At 35.4% G+C, this 24775-nt stretch overlaps 1 protein-coding gene across 2 annotated transcripts in view; it reads right to left on the bottom strand.

The window, feature by feature from the left end:
- Window positions 1–24775, bottom strand: part of LOC113239212 (calcium/calmodulin-dependent 3',5'-cyclic nucleotide phosphodiesterase 1C-like) — a 195665-nt gene that overhangs the window by 99161 nt on the left and 71729 nt on the right. For both annotated transcript variants that reach the window (XM_026476107.1, XM_026476106.1), the window contains exon 6: window positions 23482–23613. In XM_026476107.1, coding sequence (XP_026331892.1) covers window positions 23482–23613 — 132 coding nt within the window. The remainder of the gene's footprint in view (window positions 1–23481; window positions 23614–24775) is intronic.

The raw sequence follows: 24775 nt of genomic DNA, 5'->3' as shown, positions 1-24775 counted from the left end.
TGTCCGAACTTATAGGGCGTTAAAATCGTATACAGAGCGTCATTCACCCTTTAGTCTTCGTTTGTTTCTTCTGACAGCGAAGCAAGCAAAATTAGACAGTACAGCGATGACATTACAATTTAAATTCAACGTTTTAGCTTTTTCATATTCCTTTAAATGTTACTACGTTTAAATAGGTTGACTTGGGACATTTTTTTCCTGGTTTTTGTATTAGACCTATCGTCCATTTATTTGTAAGTCAATGACGTAATGTGAATAGATCAAAGCAAAAACAAAATTCGATTCTAGGCAGACTACGACTACTGAGATAATAAACTAACGTTTAGTTGGGATGCCAGTTTGATGAAATATAAATTAAATAGTGTTGGCGTTAAAAGTATCGACTTCACGGGCCTGAGCCTATAGTATATCTGTTTAGGTACTTAAATAAATGTAAACATTGAGATGACAACTTGAGATGTCTATTTAATGAAATATACATTTATAAAATGATTTTCCCTTACCTTCAAATACAAAATACAAATGCTTAGCTTCATATGAAATTGCATGACTATTTTTATACCTATTGATTTGTAAAGCATGTGTTTCAATAAAAGGATGTATCAAGATTGTTTACATTTAGTTAAGTACCTAAACAAATGGACTATAGTGTTAATATATCATATATATATATATATATAAATAAAATAAAAAATAAAAAAAATAAAAAAATTGTATTTTACATTAATAAAGGCAGTATTTTTAACCGACTCCAAAAAAAGGAGGAGGTTCTCAAATCGACTGTGTTTTTTTTTGTATGTATGTTACGCGATAACTCCGGTATTTGTGAACCGATTTTAATGATTCTTTTTTTGTTGGAAAGAGGGTACCTGCATAGTGGTCCCATTTAATTTTGAAGAAAATCATCCACTGTGCGGTGGCTGTTCGCGCCGCGGCTGTTGGCATAAGGAGTAATTACTTTAATGCTTGATTTTGCTATACTCCAATTCAAGGCGTTTTTCTCTCTCAATATAGCTTGAGTAGTGAGAACCGATTTTTATTATCTCCTGTGTCAAGTCCTTTATAGTGGCGAACTAGGGGATATTCCAATAAAACTTGGCAAACAGATGTAATTCCACGTACTTTTGAGGTCGGTTTTTTTAGTACTCTGGTTCTGGTTTGACCTACTGCCTGTCAAGTAGAGGGTAGTGGTCTAGAATCCAGACTCGCACCAATGAGTTTTCGAATTTATGTATGAAATTTAATTTTAAATTTATTTACATTCAGGTTACAAAGACCCATAAATACATACCTTAAAGACTAACATATATAATACTACAATAAAACACTTATGGCTAATTATTATTTACACGTATTGTCTGTGACGCGTGACGAAACGCGGGTGTCCGGTAACCATAGTTAAAGATCTGGGGGTATGAAATGTGGCCTTAGCATCTTAGGTGTGGTCCGGTCATCGACGCGGCCATTTGGGTGGGCCCGATGAACAGGCCAAGTCGGGAATTCGAAGAAAGCTGATTCCGTATCGATAATTAGAATAGAATAGAATAGAATAGTGACAGCTATCTATAGCCAGCAGTCGAGTTCACAAAACTATAAGCGAATTGAACATGATATTATGAAATGAAAGAGGCAAATGAAGAATACAACTTCTACGACAAACGAAAGAAGATGAAAAACAAAAGTAAACATAAACATAATTAAGGCAAAGAAATCATTATAAAGTACATGTACAAAATTTGTACACAAAGAGTATTTCCAGCTGCAAGCAACCAGGTGCCATAGTGGATTTGCAACGGGAAACAAAGACGAAATACCGTGTTAGCTGCCAGGAGTTGTTGGTGTTGGGAAGTGCTGGTACTTGTTAGTCAGAAGTTTGAAGTGGACGCTGTAGGGAGTTTGTTTGTTGGTGTCTTTGTGGCTGCAGTTGTGGGATTCATTGAAGACGGAACAAACAAAGCTGAGTTTGCACGACGACAAGAAATTTGTTTGTGCGAATTTTTATTTTCGAAATAAGCGGAAAATAAAGAGATTAAAGAATAAACAAAAAAGAACAACGAAATCATTGCTAAAACAATTCTTTAGCGTCTTCAAATATCATAATTACAAGTTTGAATAAAATAAATTAATTAAGTTTTTCAAATTATACTAAAGGCTTATCTAAGTCTGAAAATAAAATCAAATTAAAAAAGTGAAATAACTAATGTTTTTTTTCATCCTCGAGTGATATCTACAACTGTCAATTTCTTAGTTTCTTAACGTTGAGTGACATCAAGCTGCCACAAAAAAATTTCATAGATTAAGTTAGTTCACGTAATATCAAATTTACTGATTCGACAGATTTGCTATAAAACATTAACTACTTGATTACAAAAAAAAAGATAATTCCGTCTCGAAATATGCCACGCAAGGAAGTGGTAAAACTGACAAAAGTTCTTATTATCAGGGATAAATGGCAAGTTTCACAAAAGAAAATCATTTGTACCCGAGTCACTAGTACCTACATATGTAGTAAGTAACTCGGCTTTCTTATGCTTAACTTCATGCTTTTTTCAATACAATTGTATAAAATAATTTTCTCTGAACTTTCGTCGAGTCACAAGCCCACTAACGTCACCATTCAGCTTCTATTAATTCTGTTTATGGCTTCTGTAATTTATTTTGATATAAAAATTCCGCTATTCCCAAAATGTTCTCTTCGAAAATTAATTTACATGGGAGTATTGCTCACATTTTGCTATTTGAATAATTGTGTGACCACGAATTTAAAGTATAAATTATTTACATTGATTCGGTAAGTAATGTTGTGGTTTATGCTTAATTTGTGCATTGTATTACAATATTTGATAATCGCGAAGTAGTAAACAAAATTTCACACTAGCATCTCGTTTTGCAAGCATGTAATGACGCGTGTTAAAACAAATAAATCAAAGATTAATAATCAACAGAGTTTTGTGTTCTAACTACACAATAACAGAATATGTATAATATGATTATAAAGGTTACAAAGCTCACTATATAAATTTAAAAAACATAAAAAAGACTAGGCTCAATGATATCTACGTACCTGACTAGGCAGCATGGTCTAAAGATCTTTGCCTTTTCGCAAGGAAAAGTACATAACATAACATCAATAATTTCAACAACTCGATTGTGTTTTTCTTACACTTAATTTACTTTTTCTTTTTAGTAATATAATAATTATAAATAGTAAACAGAAGGACCTTGGGTCAATGCAAAATGAATAGCTTTACGTTAATTCCCTAAACTATGCATAAATGTCATTGGTCAACACTCAATATCATCTGTCTGCCTAGCTTATTCCCAATAGGTATAGACTGTCGCATCTGTCCACGGTGTTACGGTACTGATACTCTTTGACGAAATTCAACACTAAAACAAAGCACTATCACATAATGAAAATGTCACGTGTGTAATGTATAAAATAATGTAAACATAAAAGAAAACCGACCTCAAAAGTACGTGGAATTACATCTATTTGCCAAGTTTTATTGAAATTTCCCCTAGTTCCCCTAGTAAACAGGAGATAATAAAAATCTTAGACTATGGAAACTAAAGGACATGTTATGTTGACATATATAAATCAGACGTTATATGTATATGATGCATTTCGACGTCGAAAACAAACATGTTATTGTCTTTGTTTAACTATTGCGTGCCGTCTTAAGCCAAAAGAGATAGGATTACGTTGGTCTGTGTCAAACACGGGAATCGAAAATACGTAACGTCATCTTAAATGCCAACCGTGTCCATTTCGCAGTACATGAGGTACATGACACGGTTGTCAAAGCGAATTACATCAAATGTCAAAAAAAATGTTTTTCCAAGTATTTTATTGAATTATTCGCATGTATTGTAATAAAATGAACAAAAATATTGACAGTGAGAACAATTAAGTTTAATAAAAATTCGTCGCCGCTGCATTACGGGATGTGGCATTTGAAAAAGCGAAAATCGACCGAATGTAACATTGTACAGGCACGTGTTATTTTTCTGTCTATAAATCACACAAAAGCGCAAATATCTCATGTAATTAGACATATTGAAGTAGTTTATTCATAAATCTTGCCAAATTTTGCTTTGGTTTCTTCAGATTGTCTGTTTGTTTGTATATTTTGATGATTGTGTTGTTCTTGGAAGCGTACATATTATCGATATTCTGTTATTAAAATAATTCACTACGAGGTTTTTATTATTATTATTTTTACCATTTCAAGTTTACCTACAAATCAAAACAGAAAATAGAATGGTTGGAAATCATACATTGAAGCAAAGACCATCTTCATTTATTCGCTTCATTTTGAAGAGTCAAATTTTAACATAACTTTGAATGTAACTAGATTACATGATAATGCAATCCCATCATTAGGTTTAATGGTAAATAATTTTATATTTCAGTTAGATTAAAAACGACTCATTAACTAGGCATTCTCAGTTCCTGACAACAAAATTATCCACTCGTTTCCGATTTTTTCCCACTGACGACTCTAACTACTAAAAATTCTTATTTTATAAAGCCATCAATACAAAGACGTTGCGACGACGTCTAACGTTGCCGGGTGAAGGCCAATAGCCAGCCTATTTGCCTTGCCTTGCCTTGCCATCGTTTGGTGTCACTCGCCTCGCTGATCGAGTGAAAGCGAGCGCTAACGTGTACAGAACTCAGTTGACGTAGCTTGTCACAACTCGCAGTCGCTCGTGACTACTTGTCTCACTTCGGAGAAGTGTCGATTTTTCTGCACAAATCAAAGGCGCTCGGCCAATAGTAGTCAATTGACATCGTATAATCAGACATTTGCATGCTATTTAATATACGCGAAACATGTTTATACTAACACTGTCTCTTGTTACATCTCCTGTTATACCATGTTTTAAGCAAATAAACGTATGATAATAATATTATTATTGATAATATAACTACTTTCATTTATTTCCAAAATTAAATGGAAGTATTAAAGATTCACTTAAATCAGCCACTGATATTAATTCTATACTAATGCGTAAATAAAAACACTATTTGGAATCTGTTTAAAAATTTCTCTATGAAAATAAGGATCTTGAGGTTGTAAATGTATAGGATTTATATTTTAAAGTTTTCTCTCTTTTATAAACTCTCAAATTACAAATATTTTTTTTTTCTGTGCAAATTCACTTTTCGTAATATTTGACTATTAATTATTAAAACAATAAATTCAAAATTTCATGTGACATTCCTGGATATTCTCGTAATAACCTAAAATATTCCCAAATGGAATATTGATCTACATTAATTAAATGTTTGCATGTCGATAATGACTTGTCGATAGATTATGGTACGACACTAAAGAAATCCGCCATTTGTTCGTTCAATTTTTGTTTAGGTATGCACGTTCATTCCGTAGTTAGGGCAGCTCCTTTCTTTTATTTTTTTTCCATACTCTAAGATAAAAATCGGTTCTCACTACTCAAAGTATACTGAGAGAGAATAACGCCTTGAATTGGAGAATAGCAAAACCAACCATTAAAATAATTGCTCCTTAAGCAAAAATAAAAATGTAGGCGCTATTTACAAAAATTATTGTTCATGCGTGATCAGCCTATCAGCATAAGAGGTGGATGATTTTCTTCAAAATGGAGGTACCTTCTTTCCAACAAAAAAAAATCATGAAAATCGGTTCACAAATACCAAAGTTATCGCGTAACATACACGCAAAAAAAAAACATAGTCGAATTGAGAACGTCCTCCTTTTTTTGAAGTTGGTTAAAAATTTACAATTTCAAAAGCACGCAATCATACCAAACCAATCTTTATAACTTTATAACCATATAAATAACGCTACGTATACAAATGTAGAAACTTAGGACTTGATTAGTACATATGTATAGAAAAAAAAATTTAGATAGAAAGTCTTTCTAGAGGAAGAGTATGAAAACTCCTTTTGTCCACATGGAATGCAAATCAATATTATAATTATTTAAAAAACAAATTACACTTACGCGGGTATAATGAAAGTGTGCACAGGGTGTAATCGTTAAGTGTCCCCAAGCGATTATTCCGTAAATGTTATCAAAAATCTTTAAAGTGATTTCGAAAGTACGTTACCTAATAAGTTCTCGGAAAACGTATGAAATCAACAAACCCGTGCCCAGCAGTGGGACGTCTAAATGAGTTGAAGATGATTACGATGAATAATAATGCTCATAATAATCATAATAATAACACAATTTTGTTTATTTACATATTATCAAGCCTACGTAGAATTTCAGGTTCAAATTTATCGCCAATTACCCTTCAGAATCCTGTTGTAACTAGAGATGGGTCATGGATAAATATTTTTAATCGTGGTTTATTATGGTATATTTAGTAAAACAAAGTATATTTTTAAGCTTAATTGTAAACATTGATACATCATGATAACATTTAGTAACATGTACGTATAGTACATAGGGCACACTAAGTTTCCGGAACTGGCCACTTACATAAACAATATTTAAAAAGTAATTACAACATTTGAAAATGGAATTCTTTGGCTGTAGAATACAGTTTGCAAACTGTCACTTGTTTTTACATTGTGGCGTCATTTTAGAAATTGGTTGTCTACATCACCATGGATTTAACTCGTGAAAATTTTCGTAACATGATTTTCTACGACTTTGAGTGTAATTTAACAGCTCAGCGGAACTTCGCTCGGCTTCAAACTGCTTTTGGCGATGAAGTACCATGCAAGAGACTATTTATAGCTGGTTTGCAGAATTCAAACGCGATCGTGTGAATCTCAGTGACGAATTTTGTGATGGTCGCCCGTTCACTGCGGTGAACAACAAAACTATCGATGCTGTGCGCCGTATGATCAAAACAGACAGGCATGTGACGTACCATGAGATTCGGGCATCTTTAGGAATAGGCATGAGTCAAATACAATCAATACTACACAAACATTTGTGTGTGAAAAAGCTGTGCTCTCGGAGGATCCACACAATTTGACTGAGGTTCAAAAACGGATCGCGTCACTTGATGCAATGCCATGCTTACCAGATTCAACGAATTGGGCGTCAAATTTGGTGTGGGACATAGTAACAAGTGACGAAACATGGATTTATAGTTACGATCCCAAAACAAAATAGCAATCTAGCGTATGGGTCTTTCGAGATGAGCCGAAACCAATCGAAGTGGCGCGCGTGCAAAGTGCGTCTAAGCGGATGATTGCTTCTTTTTTTAATAAAACTGGACACGTGGCTACTGTTGCTTTGGAGAATCGTCGTACCGTGAATAGTGATTGGTACACGACCATTTGTTTGCCGGAAGTTATTGATAAACTCCGTACAAATGACCGTAAACGCCGTATCATCTTGCACCACGATAATGCCAGTTCTCACACGGCCAGAGCGACAAATGAATTTTTGAAGGTGAACAACGTTGACCTTGAGCCATCCCGCGTACAGTCCCGACCTGGCACCTTGTGACTTTTATTTATTTCCAAAAATTAAGAACCAGTTACGCGGTCAACGATTTTCCACCTGAAGAGGCCGTCGAAGAGTATGACAAATATGTTTCAGAGATTGTCACGGAGTTTCATTCGTATGAAAAAATGAATTAACGCTAACGGAGAATATTTTGAGAAACAATGAATTCATTTCTGACCATTTATAGTATTTTTTATTATTCATTCCGGAAACTTATAGTGCGCCCCACGTATTATGCTTGTTATAACTTTTTGTCTATACTCAGTAAATAAACATAATACTTTTAAGTACCGTAAATCCCTGAATTTTTGCGTGATCCTTATCATTTTTTAAATGTGTAGTTAAAAAAAAGAATTGTCTCCACACAATATTAATCAGCTGTCTAACATTTTATATGGAATTTTTTTTCAAGTTAAAGTTGGTCAGTTATTGTACAGTTGTTCAGCTTCATATATAAAGGGTTTTTGGTTGTTCAATATTTTATTTTAAAAAACTGTACAGGCTTCATTGGAAATACTTAAATGATAATTAATTCTAATCCAAAGGAAATTCAATTCAAAATCACTTGACCACTATTTTGCCAAAGCCTAAATTCGCTACCTAATAATTTACACGAGTGCGAATGAGACGGAGACCAGAATAAGGAGAATTGTGTTCGTACTTTGCCTCAGTTCCTTCTAACTGCCAAGCCGAGAGCACGCTTCAAGTCAAGACCTACCTATTTTTGTCGATTGTTTTTTTTTCATTTTTCAATCAAAACGCTTTGTGTACCTATTTAATTATAAACATTTATTTTTAATTCATGTACTTTCATCAATAGATCTTGTGTGTGAAATGCGAAACAGAATCCTTTGGCTATTTCAAGTCCAAACATGACTTTATTTAGTACGCAATAGACCCCAAGATCATAAAGTTGGGTCGCTTTATTAACGCAGGATAGGTCAGCTCAAGGGTTTGATAAGTTTCTGTCAATCGAATTTTCTATACCAGCCTAGTTTTATGTTGATAAAAGTTTAGGTGAGTATATCGCAATCAGTTTATATTTCTCCCATTAGTGAGATGTTATCGACTCGAAAAACTACTAAAACAGTATTGTTACATAAAACGATGGCAAAATGAGAAGCAATCGTTTAATAATAGGGGTTAAAGTATGAAATTGCCGATTTGTACTGAAAATCTAAATTGTTTATTTTTTAAATTTTTAACAAATTTATTTAATCAAAATAGTTGCCATTATTATCTATACATTGCTGCCATCTAATGCGAAGGTTATTAATGCCTTTGCGATAGAACTCCGACGATCTAGACTGCACAAACTGTGTGAAAGCATTTTGTACTGCCTCCTGGGAAGAAAACTTCTTGTCACGTAGATAATTGTCCAAATCACGAAAAAAATGGTAGTCCGTTGGAGCAAGGTCTGGTGAATACGGAGGATGACGAATGGTTTCTAACTGCAGTTCCTGAAGGGTCAAAATGGTTTCTCGTGCTGTGTGAGGTCTCGCGTTGTCGTGGAGCAATAATGGTGAAGATCGATTCATGAGTCGGGGCTGTTTTACTGCTAGTTTTGTCAACATGGTTCGGAGTTCGGCACAATAGACATCTGCTGTTATTGCTTGACCAGATCGGAGAAAACTATAGTGAATAACACCATGCTGAGACCACCAAACAGTTACCATTACCTTTTTATTGGTAAGTTTTGCTTTAGGACACTGTTGTGGCATTTGAACTGGGGTCAGCCATTGCATTTTTCTTTTCCGGTTATCATAAAGAATCCACTTTTCATCACATGTTACAATTCGATCCAATATTCCTTCATTTCTGTACCGGTTCAACAAGGCAACACAAGTTTCAACACGCGTTTCTTTCTGCAGATCAGTCAAATCATGAGGCACCCATTTTTCGTATTTTTTTATTTTATTGATTTGACGCAAGTGAGTCAATATTGTGGGTAAGGTAACGTTAAACCATGCCGCTAATTCCTGGGTAGTTTGACTAGGATCGGCTTCCACTATCTCTCTTAATTCATCGTTATTCACCTGTGTGGGCGGTCGTCCTCGTGGCTCGTTCTTTAAGTCGAAATTTCCATCACGAAAGCGTTTAAACCAAAATCGCACGGTGCGTTCATTAGTAGACCCCTCTCCAAACGCAGCATTGATATTGCGGGCTGTTTCTGCCGCGTTAGTTCCGCGTCGGAACTCGTATTCAAAAATCACTCGAATTTTCGCAGTATCCATCTTTCTTGTCTAAATTGAATAACAAAAACAATTGAAAGTCGATATTCAAATGTTTCAAATTAAAAAAAAAAAAAATCACAGAAACCATTTGAAAAAAGTTTCATTCGAAAACCTCAAACCATGAAGATTCTATGAAAATTCAAAGAACCTATTGCAATAAAACGGCAATTTCATACTTTAACCCCTAATAAAAAATTAATTGTAATGAATTTTTTAAATAATTATCCGTGTTTTGGGATGAATACCCAGTGAAATCGGATATTTATTGGATATTTATCCTTTGACGGATATTTATCGGGTAAAAACCCATCTCTAGTTGTGACTACCTCGCACACGGCTCACGAACCGCTTCCGTCTGATGACATAGATTAATACGTATTCCGTTTTTTCTATGAAACGTTAATATTTAGTTCTAACAATTAAATGTACGCAATTTATTTTTCTTATTTAATTATCTTAAAGTTAAAAATTCATGTTTTTTTATGTTCTTATGACAGGATATGTTACAGACTATACGCAAAAAAAAAGGAAAACTTAATACGCAAGAATGAAGTTGTCCTTTTATATAGAACATATAGGTTCTTTTTATTACATCATGTTCTAAATTTTAGATAATTAAGTTTTCTTCCAATTCGTCGTGCTTTAGTATGTTTATTACAGGAATTATATTAAGACTGTGAAATTATGTTTAATCTTGTTCTTAAAATTAAGTAACACTCCACTACATCCTACAAAAAGTTTAATAAAATACATACTTAAAAAAAACTAGTGTAAGCACCACACACACACACACACACACACACACACAAACACTGACGCACACACACATTTGATAACCATTTATGTAATATATGTAATTGCATGGCGTAATACGAAATAGAAAAAAAGACAGCAATTATTGGCATAAGTTGTATGTCTCAAAACAATATCACAATTATGTGACCATAAAGATTGTTCTGCGTGTATTTTTTAAATCTTTAACGTTTGTTTTTAACTGATATGGTTGCAGTGAGTTGACTGGAGAAGTGAACCCTTCATTATACAATAATCATGGCAACACTATTTCTGAAGCCAAGTTAGCAGAGTAAAATGCTTTAATTAAAAATACGACAAGTCTTCTTTAGTTCAGTTTTTATCGATTGTATGAAAACATAACCGATAAAGAATGTTTACGCTGAAATCAAGAGACGTCAGGTCAGGGAGTTCCGTGTCGACAGCCATTGAAAGCAGACGTGTCACAAGAGCACTTGAGAACTCATTTTTCTTTGAGCCTTTTTTAGCATCATCATTATTCGTCGCATCGCGAGTTGTCGTTCCGGGCGCCAAGTTATCCGAGTTTAACATTTTAAACAAATTATCAGTAGCTTTAAAACGTGGAAGTGTTAAAACAAACAAATTAAATTACTTATAAATAGGTAATGCCAACGACCTGGGTGGCCCAACAGTTTTGACAGTGGGCGCTTGGCGAGATCCCGAGTTCGATTCCCGGTAGAACCAATGCGAGAAACGAACTTTTCTGAATTGGTATGAGTGTCGTGTGGGACGGGACGGGACGGGACGAACAAGCCGTGCGCCTGATGGTAAGCGACACGCCTGTCCATAACAGTTGCAGTGTCACTAAAAGCTTTAAATCGCAAGGACCTGGGCGGCACTGCCACTATGCCCGTCATCCTACCAAAAATAAAACAAGGGGATCGTGAATTTATTAGGTGCAGAAAATTAAGAACAAAAGGCTGTAACAAAAATACAATGATGTAAAAAGTTACAATAGCATAAAACACTCTCTAAACAGTCTTATAAACAGTCCACTTACCCCCAAGAGGACCTAATTTTCTAATGAGAAAAAGAAGTAAATCTCGTGAAGTCCTCTAGCTTTAAGAATTTTGATGGGAGTAATGACGGAACGAACCACAGTAAGAATAACGAAGAGAAGGAATTGGAGAACGATTCAAAATTTCAAAAGTAAGGGCCAGGAGCTAGTAAAGATGGTGACAAAAGGTAAGATGACGATGAAGGAGGTCGCATCGTCACAACAGTGATGCTCACATTACTGCTCGGCGGCAGAAAGGTGTTGTTGTCTAGCACATTATTGTGGAGAATTCTTCTGTGCTCTTTAATGGGTGATGATAGCAATTGACTGGGCTGAACTGGCAACACGCTACCTAACTATTGCATTGCTAAGGTGATAGCGGACGATTGATGCCGTCTTGATTATCACTAGTTTTATTTATATTTTTTACTTGATTTTTCTCAGTCTGTTGGCTGGTTTGGACCACACTTACGTACCGAAATCAAGTAAAGGTAGTATGACGTGTATCTATATGGAGGATGTGCAATAAGAGCCCATTTCGTCCTCTTCCATCTGCATGAAGTTTCTGACAATGTATTTAAAATTAGAGCTTTTTGTAAGGTAATGTAGAGGCTTTCTTTACAACCTAACACTTTAAGGCTATGGAGAAGATAATTGGGAATAATGCCTGTTGTGGAAAGACCAAGTGGTTTGACATATACCTATACTCTGCGTTCATTATTATTATTAATGTTTAAATTAAAAATAAATATTTGACAGGAATCAAGACACGCCAATCTTGACATTTAAGGTTTAAATTAAACTCCATGTCGTTTACGATAAGAACCGTTCAAACGTCGTTCAAAATGCTCAGAGCAAAAGTTATAAAACTTACAGATACTCGTAGAGTGGAACATCATATCACAGATGGACCGGCAATAAGATATCTTATATACACTCATCATAAATGTGAATTTTCTTTAACGCGAATGGATTTTTTAATTTTCAAATTTAAATTATAAAATTGACCAAAAAAATCCATAGTTGTAAAAGAAATAAATTAAAAATTGTCAGTAATTGGTGGCAAAAATGTGCTTGATCGCTATACTCTTTTGATGTGAAAAAATCTTTAACCAAAAAAACTGCACATATCTTCTTGCTTATTCTGATGTAGAAATATTTTCAAACTCAGTTCATAACACGACCACGGCGTTTACAATTAAATTTAAAGGTTAGTATACAATCACACACCAATCTACAATTGCCTTAAACCTAGACAAACTAAACACAAAGCCCCAACATTTCACGGATACTGTGTAGATAACAAAAACAAACACTAACGTATGTTACGTAGAAATCAAGCAAACCATTCAAAACTGCAAACGTGAAGCTAAAGGTATTCATAGAAAAAATGGTAAGTCATATGTTATTCCAAATTCACTCCGAGTGAGTTTATTTCAATTATCCGATGTATAACCGTGCTGATTCTTACATTTCTATAAAAATAAACAAACACAAAGAAAAATCTTTGCGAAACGATGGGGTTTGCGAATTTTTTTTTGAAATTGACATTTAGCACGTTCGTATACGTGTAGATACATTACTAGAGGTATACATCGTTTTAATCCACTTTAAACAAAAAGTAAACAAACACGTCACTGACCCTACCATAGACGATTTAGTGATAGCCAATTGTAATGCCAATTACAAATTGATTAATTAATTGACTGAATCGATTTGTTTAATTGAGCCATACTAGCGGTTTTTCCTTACATAACCTATAAAAGCATGTTTGGAATTTCCGAAATTTTAATTTTAAATCCTCCTTCAAATCCTTACACTTAGATACTCGTGCGATTGCGATTGAAATTGCCGATTTAGTAATCGATTACAAAAACTTTAATTGAATGTACCGAATGTTTTTTCGTACAGCTCTATGCAACCATAGACAAATCATAGATGTATAATTTATTTATTTAAATTCACCAACGCTTAATACATTCGGTTACAACAATGTTTTACACACATTCGATAGGGTGTTACAGTTAGAATGCTTAACCAATTACAGGTGAACATGCCATGATAAGAGTATAAAATAATTGAAAAATAACCTCACTTTTGGATTCCCATTTTACAAGATCCTATTCAAATGAATATTGTTGGATAAAGCGATGAGATAACAAGTCGAAATCTTCGAAATATACGTGAAAGTGTTACTTATTCGATTCATTGAGTGAGTGCTTTAGAATTTTAACCAAACAGTTTTGTTTACTTTTTGTTTAAAATGGATTGGAACAGACTATAGCATTTTATTGTTCCATTTTTTTTTTTTTTTTTTTTTTTTATACCTGACAGGCAAATGACTCCATTTAATTTTATAGATAACAAAATAATTATCAAGGCATATTTATCAAGATGATTTTCACTTCTAACACTGCAATAAACTAACCATCCAAAACCTTCCACAATAATGAGACCCTTGAATTTAAGGACGCAGTTTGCATTATAAGCAGTTTCAGGCTTAGCCTTCGCGCCGCATAACTTGTACCTATTATTCAAAATGTAATTTCGGAGTCAAAACTGAATATCTTTCCACGTCTTTCATCGTTATTAATTAACCGTGATGATCACTGTGACCACGAAATTAGAAAACGAAACATTCGACATGGAATTTATGGAATTCAAGTTCTTGTAGCAATGGAGCGTGTGAAAGAGTTCGTATGTTCGTTATTTCAACGGCAACCACTGATGTAAGTATTACTGCGTTCCGGTTTTGAAGGGTAACCCTTACCCTGGTGTTTTTTTTTATAAAAAAAAGCGCATGTGACGATGAGGTCGACAATGTAGCGTGCACACCTAAATAATGCCTATTTACTCTTGCCTCAGGCAGGGAATTCCACTCCCCAGCCGCTCGCCAATTACAGGCACCCTGAGACCTGTCAACTCATGTCTCAGGGTGTTTGCAGGCCACCAGGCGCACGATTTGTTCGTCCCGTCACATGGTATCATAAAAAAATGCCGTTCCATCCTTAAGAGGGCTACCTCGTGCTAACAACGGCGATGACATGATCAGTTTAGCAAGAATCAAGAGACAAATTTAATGCGACATGAACTAATGACAACAATTCGGCGTGTATGGTTTCCTGCACAGACTAAGTAATATATAAGAGTCCACAGCGGGAAGAAATTGTGTCACCTATGGTCGATGGTAGACGACATGCAACATTGTAGGGAGGTGGAAATTTGACGCGAATTGAATTATATACAGTAGGAAGTATCGGAAACTGGAGGGAAGCTGGATAGCACGACTTCTCTCGGGAGGTCGCGAGCCTTTTTCGCTGAGCTGATGAGAACACAACGAAATCTAACCCTCATCTCTGCAATATAGACAGCTACGATTCTCAGAATTCATCTTGCGCTATTGCATATCAAAGTAAAGCAAATTCTGAGTGAGTGAATAATATTATTGTCTAACAATAAGGTCGTAACTTTACGAGTTAGAAAATTGTTACTGTTTAAATGAAATGTAATTTGAGTGTTTAGAAGCGACATGCAATGTTATCGGTGAGAAATATAACGCCTGTTTCCACTTGGAAATATCATTGTATTATATCACTAACTAGCATGACATCTTTACACCTACACTTCGTAAATCCAAAAACACCTACATCTATTTTCCCAGTACAAAAAAAATTTTACTGACAAATGATCCGTTATCTAAACGAAGACAAATAATCAAAGAAGACAAAACTAAATACAGGATCATTATACATTAAACATCTGTTACGCAAAAATAACAGACTGAAATGTTCCACGTATTTACCGAAAACAAAAACACATGTCGAGGAAAACAGTTCTAACCACGGAAGAAAAAAACAATGGAAGGGCCCTAAGCCTCGATTATTATCAGGACCGATGTCGTCAAAACTCACACATTCATTATTTGGAACACTATGAAATATTGATAATGATTGGTCGTAGTCTCAAATTTAAAAAGAAATAACAAATCCTGACCTGTTAATACATTTTAAACTTTACCCTGTTGGCATATCGTTGAAAGTGCAATGTCTATAACGTAATATATAAAGCTACAAATCCTGAATCACTTCGAAAAATAGAACGCATAGTTCCCGATATGGTGGAAAAAAGATATTAAATGCCGTTGTACGCGGATAGGCTCCAAAGCAAATACTCAAATATGAGAAGACCTGAATGTGGAAAATATCAAAGAGGTCACACACCACATTCAACGGCCTTCAAAAACTATAATATATGCAGGGGATATTTGTGCACTTTTACGAGGTACATCCTGGTCAATATCTGCCAGAAGTAAAAAAAATGGTCACCATACAAATTTTAAAGCCTTCTATCACGAAAACTATTAGAGACAGGTACGATGTGCTCGAAGGAATGTCATAGAGAGTAACAGTGGTCAACTACCTGTGTCAAACTTAATTCAAGATGGCGAATTCAACATGGCTGCTGAAGAAAAACTTGCTTCGATCCGGCAGAAAATTGGCTTGCCATTTTTCAATGTAGCCATCATATCGCTTATTTTTCATCAAAAATTGCTGCCGAAAGAGACTTGCTCTGTTTCAGCTGAAAATTGGCACGTGGATGCCTCTAGAGGATATAAAGGATAATAATTTGTGCTCGAAATTGGTTTTTCGCTATTTTCAAATATAGCCGCCATACAAGTTTTCGTCTGGTTCCTTAGAAAATTGACATGTAGGGGCATTGACTTACAAATAAATGGACGACGGGTCTAATACAAAAACCACGAAAAAAACGTCCCAAGTCAACCTATTTAAACGTAGTGACATATAAAGGAATATGAAAAAGCTAAAACGTTGAATTTAAATTGTAATGTCATCGCAGTGCTGTCTAATTTTGCTGGCTTCGCCGTCAGTCGATCAAACGAAGACTAAAGCGTGAATGACGCTCTGTATACGATTTTAACGCCCTATAAGTTCGGACACTTTTTAGCTCGGACCCGACGTCCATATAATTGTAAGTCAATGTGTGTACCCATTTACTTTTACAATAAGCTTGTCATGACAAAGAGACGCCGTGATTATGATCTCCTCGTCGTCGTTCGGATTGGCTGCGGCCTGGAGTTGCTTAAAATACGCCTCATATAAAATATGAAATGATCTGCCTCCTCGTGTAAGTCGAGCAACGTCAATTTATTAGACAAGCAATTCCCGGATGCAGGTTTCTTTTTATTTATGCTTTATATGTTGTTGTTGAAAATTTCCGATTTTTGCTCAGTTGTTGCTTTGTACCTACTCCATAATCCTGGGCCGAGACAGGCCTTTGTCTCAGCTAATATCGAGTTTTTCAATAAGGACTCAGTTTTGTATTTCAATAAAACCCAGAATAATTAAGATATCGACCTGGAATTTATTAAAAACACTAAATTTTTGGTCTCAAACTAGGGAATTTCCTGTACTATGAATAACAGAATAACGATAACTCTGAGGGCAACACCCAGAATACCCTGACCAGAACCAACTTAAAAACGTTTGGTTCATAAATTGGCTCAAATCGGGAATCGAATCTGGAACCTCCTTATCAAGCGCCCATAGTACTAATCGCTGTGCCACCGAAGAGCGTAAGCACATCCCATAACCTGAACCCAACACCTGCCGCAGCCCCAACCCGACCCCACCGTAGGGAGACAGGGCTCGTCAATACAAGCAGCACACATCTAAAAAAAAAAGTATAAGATATCTAATAGAATTTAATTCGATTGAATATTTTAAGAGTTCAAATTCCCTCAAGATATCTCGAAGAAGGTTTCTAGATAATTTAAAGTAAAAGTGGGCACAACTTTATTAGTAGATCACAAGAGTGCTTTGAGAAACTATATGTAGGTAGTGTTAAGAGAAATTCTTATCTTTTTTTTTCAAGTAACCCTTCTAGAATGCTACAAGACCATTTGTAGTATGTAGACAGTTTTTATTTAGTATTATAGCCAGTCTTTAGATAATTTATAGTCTATGATAGTTTTCTTAGTAATACTATTTTAAAACCAAAATACTAAAACGTTACAAACATAAGGCGCAATTCTCTTAATACTAATAAAGTTCTAGGCTTCTTCAAGCTAATTTCAACTTAAATTGGCTTTTTAAAAAGAAAAGAAATATTTCTCGGCTACTTAATAGTCATTCTTTAAAAATAAAAATGGCGATAAGAATTTAAAGCTTTTTAAAAACACTGTTGGAGCATTTTGTCTAGCTTTATCTACAGAAAAACTTTAGAATACGAAAAGATTATTTTTACTTGCTTTGTGTAGCTGATCTTGTAGAAGAATGTTCACTCCTATGAAGCTTTTGTGATTGTCTACAAAACGCGATGTTTCTAAGCGATGTTTTCTTTTCACAGTAGTACAACACCTTTATAAAAGTTATGGGGAACAGTGAGCGTAATATGCAATAAAAAACTTTTCAAAACACTAGGTATAAAAAAACAATTAAAGAAATCCAATTTGTCGCAAAAAAACGTTATTCTGTATAATTTATATGGATGTTATAAGTGACTCTACTGACTGACTATCATATAAATATAAGGAACATTTTAATGACATACCTAACTTATGTTGGAAGAAATAAAATTTTCATTACAAAATTGAGGTTATTTCTTCACGCCAACCACATTTCACACAATGATTTCACTGTAGTCTATTGACAGACGGCACAATACACATACACAACATTGAAGTACAGTAGTTTACGCGCTCGTTTTTATTATTTTTATCACTTATTTGTCAACAAACAAATGCCGGCCATGACCAGCCCTAGATTGGGGATTTTGTGGGGATTGGCGCTATGTGAGGAAAATGTGGAGATTCTAACATTTTATCATTTTGTTTAATCCATCAATTGCTGATGCATCGCTAGTTTGATCGTTGCTGTTAGAAACACTGTGATGGACTATATCGACGTCTTTTTCAACATCGCACATCCCTCGTATTATTAAAAAGCAGCTTAAATAGAATTATTATTAGAACACTTGGTTCTGAATTGTAAAATTACCAGTCGGTGCGTGTTGAGTTCGCGATTCTTTCTCCCGCTTAGGCCGGTCCCCGGTATGAAGCAAAACGAAATCAGCTATTGATAAACAAAGCCGAGCAGTTTGTACTTCCACACCACAACTTACCACTCGTCAACTTTAAATATTAAATATAGGTCAAAACTCATTGATTATTTCTAACATTAACATAGTGTCACCAAATGCACAACAAATAATCAATTTACTTAATTTTGTAAGGCAATGAAAAATGATTTTTTGTTCAGACTGATTACAGATCAATGTTGAATCTAATTAATATTATAATTAATACAACTGCCTCCGTGGCCGAACGGTTACCATGTCGGACTGCCATGCAGAGGTCCCAGGTTCGATTCCCGGGTCGGGAGAAATATTTGTATGGCCTACATTTATTTCTCTCTTGAGTTTGGGTGTAATTTGTGGTTGTCTACGTGTGTGTCCATGGCACCCGCGACACGGGGTTTCCGCAGTGCGGGGCTATGTTGAGTGTGTACGTTATTATTCTTATTATTAAAATAAATAAACGATTTAAGGTCATCTAATTTTATGATTAGTTTTACTTTTTACATTCTGTTTACATTCACAGCATACGTAATAGATTATTACATTTTGAGTTCTTAAATATAAGTTCGTAATTCTTTATTATATTTTTAAGCGATGTATTTCTAATAAATAATGAAAACTCGAGATGTGGGGAACTTGTGGGGAATATGAATTTTACTCTCCCCAAATTTGGGGATTTTAACCGTGATTTTTGGGGATTTTGAACAATTGGCATTGGCAACGCTGATTGTATCGAATGATGGGACTTAATATCCAAGGTTCACCACCTCCACCGGATCTTTTAATATTCTTTACTTTATCCATTTTTCATGAACTCTTACAACGTGCAATAGAGTAAAAACCCTAATTGTCGTATTTTTTAAAATAAAATCTACTGAAGACGCCCTATAACGTGTTTGTCAATAAGTACAAACACTTTTACGATTTTTCTACGACATTTTTCTACGATTTTCGAGATTTTGCGCTAGATAATTGACACAACCATGACGTACAAAGCATCAAAGGGTCAACTGAACACGAGTATGCGGAAATCCACGAACTGCTGGCACACGTGACACGCAAACTACGCACTTCTACTGTATTTATTTATTGTTCTGTGATTCTAGCGCATAGAATAAATAACCTAACCTAGTTAAGGTTTTTCCAACAAACATAAAAACAAATAATAGAAATGTCAATAATCTAAATGCAAGTAGCCGGCAACTGCATATAAGAGTATTAGACCATTAAATAAACGTATTGTTCTGTAGAACAATACGTAAGATAATGTCTGGTAAGATAGTGTACTATCTTACCCCAAATGCAGCAAATTCAAGTAACCTTAATATGAAAAACAACGACAAACACGATAACCTTTTGTAAGTACCTACATTACACAAGAATGCCAAGATTTTAAAAAACCGTCAAATTCTACTACACAAACGTCCATGTACGCCAACGCAATAACGTCTCAACTCAAACATTGGTAGCATCAATATCATCTACAATGGAAACCACTATGACAGCTTGGGTAGATCCGAACTACGCTTATCCTATAACACAATACACGTCAGACAACATCCCAGAAAAACAAGAATAGAAATTTTTTAAGGACAGTCGTTCACAAATCAGAATAGATGTTAAAAATAGCGACATGGATTACGAAATAGATATCAATTATCTAGATATATTTATAGGAAAGGAATTATCCATTCAACGAAAAATATGAGTTGCTGTTAACAAAAACGTCAGACCATTTTCTCAACCTAGGGAATGCAGCAGACGAGACAAACTATAGAAAATGAGGCTAATTGAAAAAGATGCTAATGAATTTAGCGTTCAATGAAAATATAGTGCCCCCAAGCTGGGTATACATGTTCCTTTTACCAAAACTCGCACTCCAATCTTTCTTCTTCTTCTTTCTAGCCGTCCTCAACCATATCGGTGTAGGCCTCCTTCAGTTTCAGCCACTTCTCTCGGTTCTGTGCACCTGTATCCAATTCAACCCCGCCACTTTCTTTATCTCATCCGTCCAACGCATCTGCGGTCTCGATCTGCCGCGTTTTTCTCTTCAAGATGGCCATTCGAGGACTGCCTTACACCAGGAGCCATTCTTTTGAGCAACGTGGCCCGTCCATCGTCACTTCTGGTGATATCCGCTTTTTTGTCTGAGCCACATATTTGTCTTGCGGTCTTTGAGTGTAATTTCCACCAATTTCCTCTCTAATGGGCTACATGTAATTTGCGAATTATGTCTTTTGGTAGCACCCAAGTTTTGGCACCATATGTTAATACTGGCAGGATACACTGGTCGAATATTACTGCTTTTTATTCTGCCGTGAGACTCATTTGCTGGCTACCCTTGCTAATTTCCTTGTGCTGATTTTCTTTACCCATTTTTATTTCCTGACCCAGATACTTACGCACCAATAACCAATAACAACCACTATTAATAATACTTGACGATTCTTGGTAATAGGGCAAACCTATACAAATAAATGGACATTGAAGACGGAACGGAGGCTTTCGACTCCGTAGATCCATACTAGTTGCAACAACGAACAAAGCCCTAATAACAAGATTATGAAGACGTGTTTGAACAAAGTTCCTTGCAACAAGCGGTTCAGGCTTATTTCTGCCGCGAAGCAGTATTGTGGGCATCATTGTATTCCAGTTTTGAAGGGTGAGGGTGCTGGTGAAATCACTGGCACATGGGATCTCCTCAGATCTTTGCGATGTAAAGCTCAGAGCGACACTGGAACTAGGGTATGGCAGGTGATTCACGTAATTAAACCGTTACGAAATTGTAGCGATTTAGCCGTTGAACTGCTTTTTCGTCTTCACGTGTGACAGTGAACGTCAACGAGTCTAATTTTTAACCGTCTTCAAAAAAGGAGGAGGTTCTCAAATCGACTTTTTTTTTGCATGTATGTTACGCGATAACTCCGGTATTTGTGAACCGATTTTCATGATTCTTTTTTGTTGGATAGGGGGTACTTCCATAGTGGTCCCATTTCATTTTGAAGAAAATCATCCACCTTGAAGGTTGGCTGTTCACGCATTCATTTTTATAAATAGCGCCTAACATTAATTTAGGAGCAATTACTTTAATGGTTGATTTTGCTATTTCTCCAATTCAAGGCGTTTTCTCTCAATATACTTTGAGTAGTGTCGTAGTGAGAACCTATTTTTATTATCTTCAGTGGCAAGTCGTGTATAGTGGCGAACTAGGGGATATTTCAATAAAACTTAGCAAATAGACGTAATTCCACGTGCTTTTGAGGTCGGTTTTTTTATTACTCTGTACTGAGATTATAAAGTCGTTCGATCCAAATGTCGTTAAAGCGTATTCTGGTATATGTATCATCTGGTAATTTACGCGTATCGCACTACAGGCGTGTCGCTTACCACAAAGCGCGTGACTTTTTCGTCGTGTCATTTTATATCATAAAATAAAGGGTAAGAAACTAGTTGAATTTCGAAAGGTCTAATCCAAAAGCCCACCGTCGCAGTGATTGTTTACTTCGTTAACAGAAGAAAGACTTAATCCAACTAAGGTCTCGGCTTTGATTTGGGTTCTGGCTCACGCTTATGTAAGAAAGAATCTGTATCTAGACTTATACTGTTTGAAATAAATAAATAAATATGACGAAAAGCATTTTTGTCATTTCAGTGCTGAAACAATGTTTTCCTCAAAAATCAAATTTACTGTCTCTTTACACGTGTGACTAGCGGGTAATTGGTTCGTACGAAACATAGTCATTTATAATTATGTCAAGATTTTGCCATAAAAGATAATGTAACCACAACATTGCAATCTCTAGGCTTGAGGATCATCTCACGTCAATCCTAAGATTCTGTGAATTGGTACTAAAAACCATTTTTCTGCTGCGACATTAATTCACACGAATAATGCCCACGGTGTGTAAACAAAGAAAGTTCTACTAAGGGAGTGAGCACACCAATCGACACGGAATCGTGTTAAGCCAGCCAAAAGACTGCTTTGTAACCGACTCCAAAAAATTATTATTAAGATTTTTTTTATTATACTAAGAGATTGGACAGAGCTTTAAATCGCAAATATCTGAGGTGCACTGCCTCTGCGCCCATCACCTGAGACGTTGCAACGTCACATGAGCCTGTAATTGTACCAGCATTCTTACCCTTAAAACCGGAAAACAGTAACGCTAACATTACTGCTTGGCGGCAGAAATAGTTAAGGTGGCAGTACTTCCCTGGACGAAAAAAGAGCTCTACAGCTACTGCTGCTGTACCTCAGTATTGGTGCCATTTAAAATTGAAGAAAATATTTCAGCTCTATAAGTAGCAAAACTAGGGGATAAATTCATTTTCTCGCACTTTCCGGTTACCGATTTCATTAAAACTTGCCAAACAGATGTAATTCCACGACGACTAACTTTCGAGGTCGGTTTTATTTACAAATAATCTCAGTACAGAATACTAAAAAAACCGACCTCAAAAAACGGTTCTCACTACTCAAAGTATATTGAGAGAGAAAAACGCCTTGAATTGGAGAATAGCAAAATCAACCATTAAAATAATTGCGCCTTAAGTAAAATTTAGGCGCTATGTATAAAAATGAATGTTCATGCGTGATCAGCCACCCTTAGGGGTGAATGGTTTTCTTCAAAATTAAATGGGACCTTTATGTAGGTTATTTCACCAAAAAAAGAATCATGAAAATCGGTTCACAAATACCGGAGTTATCGCGTTACACACAAAAAAAAATTCGTCGTCGTCGAATTGAGAACCTCCTTTTTTGGAGTCGGTTAAAAAGTTGCAATTATTAAAAAAAAATTTTTTTTTCTGACCGTGTCAAGCCACGATAATAGGTGTGGTCCCTCCCTAAGTAAAAGGTTGAAGAGTAACTATGAAACGTACCCGGTATAAAGCTGCTAGGTGATTGGAAGTTGCAATGAGGAAGGGCTGATTCACGCCTGGGTGGTCCATGTCGTGAGCTATCGCCGCCAGTAGAGAGGCCATTATCTCCAGGGGCTCCATGTAGTCACGGATCTGGATAAAAACCAATTATTTTAAATAAAAATCTTCACAGCGTATACAGGATGTGTGACCCATAAAACGTCAAAAGATTTTAACGTAATATATTTTAAAAGCCAGTGATGACCAACGGTTCTTAATTAATACTAATCGAATAAAAATGAACATTATTATTTTCGTCGAAATAGTTCGTATTTTAGATTTAAAAACATGTTCGTTGAACACATTTATTGTTTGATCAACATTTCAAAAAATCGGAATTTAATCTTTGTTAAACATCATATTTATTAAAATAACAAGTGTACCCGTTCTTTTTTTTCTTTTTTTTTACCACTGGCCAGCAATTTTAAGCATGCACAAGGCATAAGCAACATTTGGTAAGGTTGAGAAACTTCTACGAGTGCGAAGGTCCCATCTCAGGCAAATAAGATCCGCTTCTATTAACTTCACTTAACTTCAAATATAATTATTTCTAAGATTTATTTGTTTATTTATATTCCAAAAATAGTAATTTATACATCACTGCTATATTTTAAAATAACCCTCATTTTGGGCTTTGTTAACAAACATCACAACATGTCATAACATGGCCTTATATAGTTGGATACACAAAACGTAAACGTAATAAAGTACACGTAAATTTTAAAAAAATGCACATTAGTATACTTCGCAAGTAAGCTTTCGGGAAGCTCCGGAACATCTTCGCGTCCGCAATACCGTAGTTATTAAAGACAAAAGTCTTAGAGCAGTGCGTGTTGCCAGCGACGACCTATGGCTCTATGGAGCTACGGAGTTAACAATAATGCTTGACATTTCTCTACGTGATCGAATAAAAAATGAGGAGATCCGTAGAAGAACGAATGTCACCGACAGCTCAAACGATTAACAAGTTGAAGTGGCAGTGAGCAGTTCACAAAGCTCGTAGAACTGACGCCACGAACCTGAAGGCGTTCAGTGGGACGGCCCCTTACTAGATGGACGGATGGCCTGGTAAAAGCGACCGGCAAGTCTGGAAATCTTTCGGGGAGACTGAAAATCTTTTATAAAAAAACCAAATCTCAAATTAAGAGTGAATTTCCTAAGTTTCTTTTTGCAATGCTATTAAAGTACAATCTCAGTACAGAGTACTTAAAAAACCGACCTCAAAAGTACGTGGAATTACGTCTATTTGCTATGT

Source organism: Hyposmocoma kahamanoa, unplaced genomic scaffold (genome assembly GCF_003589595.1).
Source record: "Hyposmocoma kahamanoa isolate Upper Pololo Valley unplaced genomic scaffold, ASM358959v1 99702, whole genome shotgun sequence".
Lineage (NCBI taxonomy): Eukaryota > Metazoa > Arthropoda > Insecta > Lepidoptera > Cosmopterigidae > Hyposmocoma > Hyposmocoma kahamanoa.
The sequence above is the reverse complement of the archived record's forward strand: the minus strand, read 5'-3'. Positions and strand labels throughout refer to the sequence as shown.